Source organism: Paralichthys olivaceus, chromosome 15 (genome assembly GCF_024713975.1).
Source record: "Paralichthys olivaceus isolate ysfri-2021 chromosome 15, ASM2471397v2, whole genome shotgun sequence".
NCBI classification, from domain to species: Eukaryota; Metazoa; Chordata; class Actinopteri; order Pleuronectiformes; family Paralichthyidae; genus Paralichthys; species Paralichthys olivaceus.
The window spans coordinates 247,501-257,790 of NC_091107.1; the positions used below are offsets into that span (position 1 = coordinate 247,501).

The 10,290-nt window shown below is 45.1% G+C and overlaps 1 protein-coding gene across 3 annotated transcripts; it reads left to right on the forward strand.

Annotated features, from left to right (window-relative positions):
- Positions 1 to 5,580: 5,580 nt before the first annotated feature.
- taf9 (TAF9 RNA polymerase II, TATA box binding protein (TBP)-associated factor) lies at positions 5,581 to 9,009 on the forward strand. 3 transcript variants are annotated; one of them, XM_020108965.2, is made up of 7 exons: positions 5,581 to 6,580; positions 7,379 to 7,460; positions 7,758 to 7,894; positions 8,065 to 8,199; positions 8,273 to 8,351; positions 8,459 to 8,572; positions 8,688 to 9,009. In XM_020108965.2, the coding sequence occupies exons 1-7, from the start codon at positions 6,545 to 6,547 to the stop codon at positions 8,843 to 8,845; spliced, it is 741 nt and encodes a 246-aa protein (XP_019964524.1). In that variant the 5' UTR covers positions 5,581 to 6,544; the 3' UTR covers positions 8,846 to 9,009. The 3 variants fall into 3 exon arrangements, with proteins under 3 accessions (XP_019964524.1, XP_019964523.1, XP_019964525.1); XM_020108964.2 differs by having other exon boundaries at positions 6,530 to 6,664; XM_020108966.2 differs by lacking the exon at positions 5,581 to 6,580 and adding an exon at positions 6,787 to 7,130.
- Positions 9,010 to 10,290: the final 1,281 nt, after the last annotated feature.

Consider the following 10,290-nt stretch of genomic DNA (forward strand, 5'->3'; position numbering starts at 1 on the left):
AGCCTCCTCGCCACCATAAACTTTATTGGGGGGGTGGAGGCAGTAAAAGTGTTTCAGCACAGAGACACAGACATGTTTGTTGAGGAGGCGTGATGACAGCCAGAGGATTCACCGCCGGAGATACAGACATGAGAAAAACTTCAAATATCTGTTGATCATATTCAATGTCACATATATCTGTGTATGTATGTATATATATATATATATTTTTTTTAATATAAAGTAAGGGAACTTAATGTTCAGTGTAAAGATCCATGTGTCCATTTAGAAGAACAAGTGATTGTGAATCAGTTTCTCTGTTTTGGTGCAAATCAAAGTCACAACAGGTTCAATGAGACAAAAGTAAACGAGCCCCAACAGGGAATGTTTTTAATGTGGTGTCCACAGACAGCTGCTGTCTCCTGGTCCTTCCTGACTCACTCTAGTTCTGTGTTCTGCTCGGGTCCTCGTCACTACTGGTAGCATGAGGCGCTACCTGCAGCACCATCAGGGTGCACAGGTAGTCCAGCTCCTCCTGGAGGACTCATCCATCCACCTCTAATCACATATTATGTTCAGTTTTTATCATTTTATTCTTTATATTTTATATAGTTTTTGATCTTATAGTTTTACAGTGTAACACAAGAATTTCCCAGTTTGGGATCAATAAAGTCATTTTATTCATTTATTCATAATTAGCATGATTGCTAACCATGTAGCTTCCACAGATAAACACTGTCAGGGCCGGGGCCTCCTACAGGTGAGAGCCTGAAGTACAGTTTCACTTTTCACCGTACGAACGTTTCCTCAGCAGCCGAGTGCGGAGCCGCTCGGAGGTTTTATGACTTCGCTCTGTGTGTGAATGAGGAACAACATCCTCGTTATCTGCGAGGTCAAATGTTCACATGGCAGCGAGTCACAGTAACGAGCACAGATCACCTGATTCCTGTTGAACTTACGTAACCTTTACTGTCTCATCATCTTTAAAAACATTTGCTTGAAAACTTCACGTTATCTCCAGATTTTTTTTGTGATTTTCCTGTTGTTGTCTGGATCAATATCAGGAATCTGTTTGGAATCAGCTCGTTCTTCCTGGAAACAGTGTTTGAGAAGTGACACGTCGAACTGGGGCGGCGGCCATTTCAGACCACACGTCATCTCTGCCAAACAAAATGGCTGACAGTAAAACATCGGAAATATGTGACGCTTCAATTAAAATATAAAAAGTCTAAACGTTCAAGTTGACATTCGACTTTAACATCAAATGTAAAATGTAAAAAAAGGAGGAGCAACAATGTTTATATGAAAACATCACATGACTCCGCCCTCTCACCTCTGGTCTACAAACAGAAGGTTTCAGACGTACACAGCCTCTTTATGAGCCATTCGCCATAAACTTTCATTTAGACGCAGTTAAAAGACCTGAGGACAAACTCACACCACTCAACTCAAACCACAGAACCCTCCTTTTCCACATCAGCTCGTTTCAGCAAAACTAAAAGTTACACTCACTTCGATTATATAACACGAATTTAAAGAATTACAAACGATCAAATATTTTAAATGGACTGTGACTGCGTGTCTCTGTGTCTCTGTGTGTCTCTGTGTGTGTCTCTGTGTCTCTGTGTGTCTCTGTGTGTCTCTGTGTGTGTCTCTGTGTCTCTGTGTGTCTCTGTGTGTGTCTCTGTGTCTCTGTGTGTCTCTGTGTGTCTCTGTGTGTCTCTGTGTGTGTCTCTGTGTCTCTGTGTGTGTCTCTGTGTGTGTCTCTGTGTCTCTGTGTGTCTCTGTGTGTGTCTCTGTGTGTCTCTGTGTGTCTCTGTGTGTCTCTGTGTGTGTCTCTGTGTGTCTCTGTGTGTGTCTCTGTGTGTCTCTGTGTGTCTCTGTGTGTGTCTGTGTGTCTCTGTGTGTGTCTCTATGTCTCTGTGTGTCTCTGTGTGTCTCTGTGTGTCTCTGTGTGTGTCTCTGTGTGTCTCTGTGTGTCTCTGTGTGTGTCTGTGTGTCTCTGTGTGTGTCTCTGTGTCTCTGTGTGTCTCTGTGTGTCTCTGTGTGTGTCTCTGTGTGTCTCTGTGTGTCTCTGTGTCTCTGTGTCTCTGTGTGTCTCTGTGTGTGTCTCTGTGTGTCTCTGTGTGTCTCTGTGTGTGTCTCTGTGTGTGTCTGTGTGTCTCTGTGTGTGTCTCTGTGTCTCTGTGTCTCTGTGTGTCTCTGTGTGTGTCTCTGTGTGTCTCTGTGTGTGTCTCTGTGTGTGTCTGTGTGTCTCTGTGTGTGTCTCTGTGTCTCTGTGTGTCTCTGTGTGTCTCTGTGTGTGTCTCTGTGTGTCTCTGTGTGTGTCTCTGTGTCTCTGTGTGTCTCTGTGTGTCTCTGTGTGTGTCTCTGTGTGTCTCTGTGTGTGTCTGTGTGTCTCTGTGTGTGTCTCTGTGTGTCTCTGTGTGTCTCTGTGTGTCTCTGTGTGTGTCTCTGTGTGTGTCTCTGTGTGTGTCTCTGTGTGTCTCTGTGTGTGTCTCTGTGTGTCTCTGTGTGTGTCTCTGTGTGTGTCTCTGTGTGTCTCTGTGTGTGTCTCTGTGTGTGTCTCTGTGTGTCTCTGTGTCTCTGTGTGTGTCTCTGTGTGTCTCTGTGTGTCTCTGTGTCTCTGTGTCTCTGTGTGTCTCTGTGTGTGTCTCTGTGTGTCTCTGTGTGTCTCTGTGTGTGTCTCTGTGTGTGTCTGTGTGTCTCTGTGTGTGTCTCTGTGTCTCTGTGTCTCTGTGTGTCTCTGTGTGTGTCTCTGTGTGTCTCTGTGTGTGTCTCTGTGTGTGTCTGTGTGTCTCTGTGTGTGTCTCTGTGTCTCTGTGTGTCTCTGTGTGTCTCTGTGTGTGTCTCTGTGTGTCTCTGTGTGTGTCTCTGTGTCTCTGTGTGTCTCTGTGTGTCTCTGTGTGTGTCTCTGTGTGTCTCTGTGTGTGTCTGTGTGTCTCTGTGTGTGTCTCTGTGTGTCTCTGTGTGTCTCTGTGTGTCTCTGTGTGTGTCTCTGTGTGTCTCTGTGTGTGTCTCTGTGTGTCTCTGTGTGTGGCTGTGTGTCTCTGTGTGTGTCTCTGTGTCTCTGTGTGTCTCTGTGTGTCTCTGTGTGTCTCTGTGTGTGTCTCTGTGTGTGTCTCTGTGTGTGTCTGTGTGTCTCTGTGTGTGTCTCTGTGTCTCTGTGTGTCTCTGTGTGTGTCTCTGTGTGTCTCTGTGTGTGTCTCTGTGTGTCTCTGTGTGTGTCTCTGTGTGTGTCTCTGTGTCTCTGTGTGTCTCTGTGTGTCTCTGTGTGTCTCTGTGTTACCTCCTCCCCCTCATTAACCTTCGTCCTGTGATAATGTTGAATGTTTCAACACCTTGTTGCAGAATCATGATTCCAAGTTCATGTTTGAACAGAAGAAACTGAGATAGAGGACGTCTCCTTCTTCTTCTCCTTCTTCTTCTTCTTCTCCTTCTTCTTCTCCTTCTTCTTCTCCTTCTTCTTCTTCTCCTCACATGTGACTCTGAGTTTCATTCAATTCAATTTCATTAAATCCTAACATCATGATCTCCAGACTCTTCACACAGAAGGTGAAGAGCTTCAGATCTTCTTCTTATAGAGAAACCAACAGGTGAACCATGAGCAGCACTTTGAGTCTGTGGAGGAGAAACTCCTCATTAACAGAGAGAAACCTTGTGTGTGTGTGTGAGTGTGTGTATTTGTGTGTGTGCATGTATGTGAGTGTGTGTGTGTGAGTGTGTGTGTGTGAGTGTGTGTATTTGTGTGTGTGCATGTATGTGAGTGTGTGTGTGTGTGAGTGTGTGTATTTGTGTGTGTGAGTGTGTGTGTGTGAGTGTGTGTATTTGTGTGTGTGCATGTATGTGAGTGTGTGTGTGTGTGAGTGTGTGTATTTGTGTGTGTGTGTGTGTGAGTGTGTGTATTTGTGTGTGTGCATGTATGTGAGTGTGTGTGTGTGTGAGTGTGTGTGTGTGAGTGTGTGTATTTGTGTGTGTGCATGTATGTGAGTGTGTGTGTGTGTGAGTGTGTGTGTGTGAGTGTGTGTATTTGTGTGTGTGCATGTATGTGAGTGTGTGTGTGTGTGAGTGTGTGTATTTGTGTGTGTGTGTGTGTTGTCATCGGATCAGTAATGAAAGTTGTCCATATATTTATGGCCACATTAGCTTCCTGTGTGACCCTTGTTGCCTTGTGTCAATATTTCTTCAGGCTCCGCCCACACGTCATCACTGTTGCTATGGTTACTGGTGGAGACGTGTGTGAACTGATCTGGTTTCAGTTTAAAAACTCTGGTTTGTGTTTTAGTCTGAACTCAAACTGAGACTTTTATAAACGATGACGCTCACGTCCTCTTCTGATTGGTTCTCATCGGTCACATGACTCGACTACCAGCGGTGAACACAAAGCGTCGCTAACACTTCCTGTCAGGAGCAGCTCCACCTCGTCTCTGCTCCTCCTGCAGAGTTTTCTCCTCTTTTCATTGAGACATTTTCCATCAGAGAGTAAAGTGACAGCGGCTGAAACCCTCAGTGTGAAATGAAGAATGGAAACTGTGCGTTTGATAAGAACCTTCTGAGAAGTCATAAAGATGCTGTGGAGTCTTATCAGAGGTTGACTCATGTCCCCTAAAGACCAACGGAGATAAAACTCACACAGCATCAAACAGCAGCCGCCATGTTTCTACACATTCCAACAAGTCTTCACAGAAACACAATGAATCATCTCAAGTCTCTGAATGAGACGTTATACAGTTTCTACTCTGTGAAGAAAATCCTGCTGTTTTCTGTTGGGTTCAAACAAACCACAGTAAGAGCAGACGTGTGGTGTTTCTGACGCAAAGATCTGGGGGCAGCTGACGGCGTCCTGGTGTTTACCTGCAGAGTTTATGGACACGTTCACACACAGCGTCGCCATAAAGTCATGACAACCACGACTGCACGCTGCTGTGTGTTTTTAAAATGATTAACCTTCCTCTCAGTCAACCACACGCTCATAGTTTCTCCAGAGGCACCGACTTCACAGGAAAAATCAGTTTAGCAAACTAAACACAACGTTGTATTTCTTCAGGACGTCCTGAGGAGCAGGAAGTGATCCAGGTGTCGTCTGCTGCACGTTTGACCTCCACTCACAAAATATTAAAAAAACATCTACATGAAAGTTAAAGATTCTCACGTGAGCAGAAAATCACTGTGTTGATTTGAATCTTCTCCTCTCGGAAACGTACTTTACTTTATTTTAATTTTATGTGACCGAAACTATTAACTTGACTTTTTAAAACTGAGTCACCCGGATTTAAAATGTTTCAGTAATGAACATTTAAAACAACCGTATTCAAATCTTAAAACCTGACGAGATCAATCGTTTCCTTCTCGTCGCAGCTCATTGGTCGATTTCATCTCTGATGAAACATCAGTTTTCGTCTGTTTAATTAATCATCAGCTGATTTTATCTATTGTTTAAAAAAAAAGAAACATACATTTCATGTAGAGTAAGAATCGTAACTTTTGATCAAATCTGTGGGATTTTTAAAAGTTGAGGTGTTAAAACTTTAATAAAAAAAGATCTCACCCACAGTTCAGTATGCTTTCCTATAGCGCCTCCTGCTGGATTTCTGTTGTTAAAGCTCTGTCTCTTCCTGTGTTGGTGTCTGTGTCTCTCTGTGTCTGTGTCTCTGTCTCTCTGTGTCTCTCTGTGTCTCTGTCTCTCTGTCTGTCTGTCTCTGTCTCTCTGTGTCTCTCTGTGTCTCTGTCTCTCTGTCTGTCTCTGTCTCTCTGTGTCTCTCTGTGTCTCTCTGTGTCTCTGTCTCTCTGTCTGTCTCTGTCTCTCTGTGTGTCTCTGTCTCTCTCTGTCTCTCTGTGTCTCTCTGTGTCTCTCTGTGTCTCTGTGTCTGTCTCTCTGTCTGTCTGTCTCTGTCTCTCTGTGTCTCTCTGTGTCTCTGTCTCTCTGTCTGTCTGTGTCTCTCTCTGTGTCTCTGTCTCTCTGTCTGTCTCTGTCTCTCTGTGTCTCTCTGTGTCTCTGTCTGTCTCTGTCTCTCTGTGTGTCTCTGTCTCTCTCTGTGTCTCTGTGTGTCTCTGTGTCTCTGTCTCTCTGTGTCTCTGTGTGTCTCTGTGTCTCTCTGTGTCTCTGTGTCTCTCTGTGTCTCTGTCTCTCTGTGTCTCTGTCTCTCTGTGTCTCTGTCTCTCTGTGTCTCTCTGTGTCTCTGTCTCTCTGTGTGTCTCTGTCTCTCTCTGTCTCTCTGTGTGTCTCTGTGTCTCTCTGTGTCTCTGTCTCTCTGTGTCTCTGTGTGTCTCTGTGTCTCTCTGTGTCTCTGTCTCTCTGTGTGTCTCTGTGTCTCTCTGTGTCTCTGTCTCTCTGTGTGTCTCTGTCTCTCTGTGTCTCTGTCTCTCTGTGTCTCTCTGTGTCTCTGTCTCTCTGTCTCTCTGTGTGTCTCTCTGTGTCTCTGTCTCTCTGTGTCTGTGTCTCTGTCTCTCTCTCATCAGTGTAATACCGCCACTCTCCTCCTGACCGGCAGGAGGCGCTAAAGGTTTGTGTCTGAGGCGATGCAACCAGGGAAGAAGACGTGACGTCACTGCAGAGGAAATCAAAATGTCTGCCCCGAAAACGATCCCGAAAGATGCTCAGGTACCGAGTTTCATTCCGATCCACCGTGTCCGCGGTTCTGATCCAACTCCGGTTCCTGTCGTTACAGGAACCGTTCATTTAACGGTTCGTTTACCGGTTCGTCTAACGGTTACCGGACGTTTCTCTGAGCCGTCGAACGACAGTTAGCGTAGCTGCTAACGTTAGCATTGGACCGTCATTCACAACAATAGCTTTCTGCTAGCTTGTTAGCTTAGCTGTTGTAGTTGTTTATGTGAGTGGAAGCTGCAGTTTATGTATACTGAGGTAATCTGATTACTCACTGAGGTGAAAGTTCTAAAGTTAAAGTTATTCAAACTGTTACTTACCTCAGCCTGACCTCTGACCTCACAGCTGCTGAAGTAGAAACTTGACCTGAAGCTTCTCACCTGTTCTGACACGTGATTGGCTGATTGGATTCTACAGGTGTTCTTAATAAAGCGCTCACACTTCTGATTCTCAGCTGTTCGTCTGTCAAAGTTTCTTCTGTATATAAAATATTTAAATATAAAGACGATCCCAGGCTGTGTCTTCACTTCCTCCAGAAATGAAGGTAAAATATCTCCGATAGGAACGCTGCCATCGCGTGGTGCGGACGTTATTGCCGTCAGAGTCCACAACAACCGAGCTGGAGTTGGACGTGATGAAAACCACTGAAACTGCTCGGTTGAGCTGAAGCGTGATAATTAAGCTAATAACTGTTCATTGCTGAAGCGCAATGAATCCTGGAATATGTTGGAGCCTGAATTGGGACAGTCTGGTTCGTCCATGTTTATTTACAGAGTTGTGTTGTTCCTCCAGGTGATGATCCAGATCCTGAAGGACATGGGGATCACAGAGTACGAACCTCGGGTCATCAACCAGATGTTGGAGTTCACCTACAGTGAGTCGACGACATGAAGCTGAGGCCTGAGATGGACACAAATAATGAAGCTGGTTTTATGTTTATTGATGTTCCATGTAAATAAGAAGCGTCAGGAGAGGAAACAGTCGTGTCGTCTCTCAGCTCCTCCCCTCATCACTGACACTTGTTAGAGTTGAAACAGGAAGTAAGAGTCAGGTCTCTAACTGTGCTGCGTCAGGTCTTTAGATGTTCAAGAGCTTGAATGAAAAGAGTCAAACTGAAATCATTATTTTCATGTGTCATCGTCAGTCTTTCACCTGCTGTTCGTGTTCGCAGGATACGTAACGACCATCATCGAGGACGCCAAAATCTACGCAACACACGCCAAGAAGTCTAACGTGGATGCCGACGACATCAAACTGGCGATCCAGTGCCGCATGGACCAGTCGTTCACCTCGCCGCCACCACGAGATGTAGGTTGCCTGTTGCGATACAAATTTCTGTTTTCATGCAACAAAAATAATGATGAAGTCACAATGACTCATGAAAACGTTTCACATTGTTCATTTATTTTCATTGTGAGTTGTTGTGGTTTAATAGTTGTGTATTGGTGTTGTAACATGTGTGGTGTCTCTCTGTTCAGTTCCTGTTGGAGGTTGCGAGGCAGAAGAACCAGACTCCTCTGCCGCTCATTAAACCGTACACGGGACCTCGGCTTCCTCCGGACCGCTACTGTCTGACGGCGCCAAACTACCGACTCAAGTCGATTCAGAAGAAGGTGAAAACTTGTTTCATCTCCTCGTCTTCTGTTCTTTCTGCAGCTCAGTGACGTGAGGAGTTTTTTCTTCCAGGTGTCGTCTGCCGGCAGGATATCGGTGCCTCGCCTCAGTGTCAGTGCCGTCTCCAGCAGACCGACCACGCCGACCCTCGGTGAGTCTTATGTTGACCAGACTCCCTGTAATGTAGCTGTGGGACTGTAGAGGGCGCTATGCACAGTGAAGTGGACCTGTTTGTTCTGACTGGTGTCGTCTCCGCAGGAACTCAGTCAGTTCAGTCCGTCACCACTAAAGTCGGAGCTCCGGTATCTCTAACGGGTCAAAGGTTCACGGTTCAGATTCCCCCGCCCTCTCAGACGACCACAACCAAAACCAGTAAGAACCTGGCTCCTCCCACTCTTTCTATTTATCTCCTGTTCAAAATAACGTAGCCGGAAACCTGTAAAGTAAAAAAGTATCAATCATGACCTTCTGTCTTTTGTCCGGATAGCGACGCCATCCACGCCGGCCGTCTCCAATGTCCTCATCAACCCGTCCCTGATTGGCTCCAAAAACATCCTCATCACCACCAACATGGTGTCACAGAACTCCGGGGGCGAGTCGCTGAAGAGGAAGCACGAGGACGACGACGACTACGACGCTTTATGACGACGAGACTGAAGACAATGTTTTTTTTAAATGTTTCCTAACCTTTCCAAAATGTCAGTAATGAATCCTGTTCTCATTAGAATCTGTTGGTTTAGATTTTCTAGAACTTTTGTTAAAGACGCTTCAGTTCTGTGGATTTAAAATAAAGTTTATTAAAATGAAAATGAGCTTCGTCTGTTTTTAAAGGAAAACTTCACCCAGAATATAAACGTGAAACTAAAACACCAGATGAGTTCTGCTTCACAAGACGTGACAAACTATTTAACTGTGTTGGCCTCTCTCAGTAGGGGGCGCTCCTCTCCTGCTGAAGCTCTGATACTCTTCAATCACAATTATTTCTTTCTTTGTTTATGTGACTCCCACCCTCCACCACGCCCCCTAACAAAGCCTGGGTCACGTTTGTAAGCTTCTTCAAAACGTGTCGACGAGCTTCATGGTTCCTTTTGTCTGGTTCGGTGGGTGTGTGAGAAGTGTCGTCCAATCAGCAGTGACGGGTTCTGAAGACTGAAACACAAAGTTTGTCACGTTCCCGGTCTCCTGCTTTGTTTTGCCTGACATCCTGGTTACTGGGAGACTCCGCCTACTGTTGAATGATTGATCTCTCTGCCGTCACGACACACTGACGACTGACCTGACGTTTCTTACTTGTAGTTCTCTGCGTTAATTGTTGTGGCCGTTAACGAGAATAACAAATAATTTAAACTCGAGATATCCACCTTCTCAGTTGCCGTAGTTACAACACTTCACTCAAAGATCTTTAGTTTTACACATTGTCATGTTACAAATGTTTATCACTCAATCAATCGTCGTGTCCAAGGACAATCTGACAAAGTGGAGCAGCTGACCAATCAGAGCAGACTTCATCAGGAGGGGGGCTCTTAAAGAGACAGGAGCTAAAACCAAGAGTTAGAGACAGAGGCTGAAGAGAGGAGCTGCAGCGATGGACAGAACGAGGAACGTGATTCTGAACATTAGAGCATGAAAACATTTTAGAGTCATAACATTTAATGATCAACAGGAGCAGAATGTTGACTTTCAATATCAAAATATCATGAGATCTGAATCTGAAGAGAAGCGAGCGACACACTTTGACTGGGTTTTCAGTGTTTCCTTATTCCATTAAAGGGATAGTTCACTGAAAATTAAAGTTCCCTCATCATCTACTGGAAACTCCGTCATTTACACCAAGTAAAAATTCCACTGAAGTGGCTAAGCTAGCGGAAGTTAGCAACTCGTAGGAGGATCCGAGTGGAGGCTAAAAACTTTATGTAAATGACGGAGTTTCCAGTAGATGATGAGGGAATGTTGGGACTTGTGGACACTTGATGACATCACAGCAGCAGATTGGAGCCATGTTGTGTTTTTTCTGTTGGTCTCCAGTCACTCCGTTCACCCGAGACTCAAACTCTCCACCCCCCCATCATAGTGCTGAGGAGATGATGAGG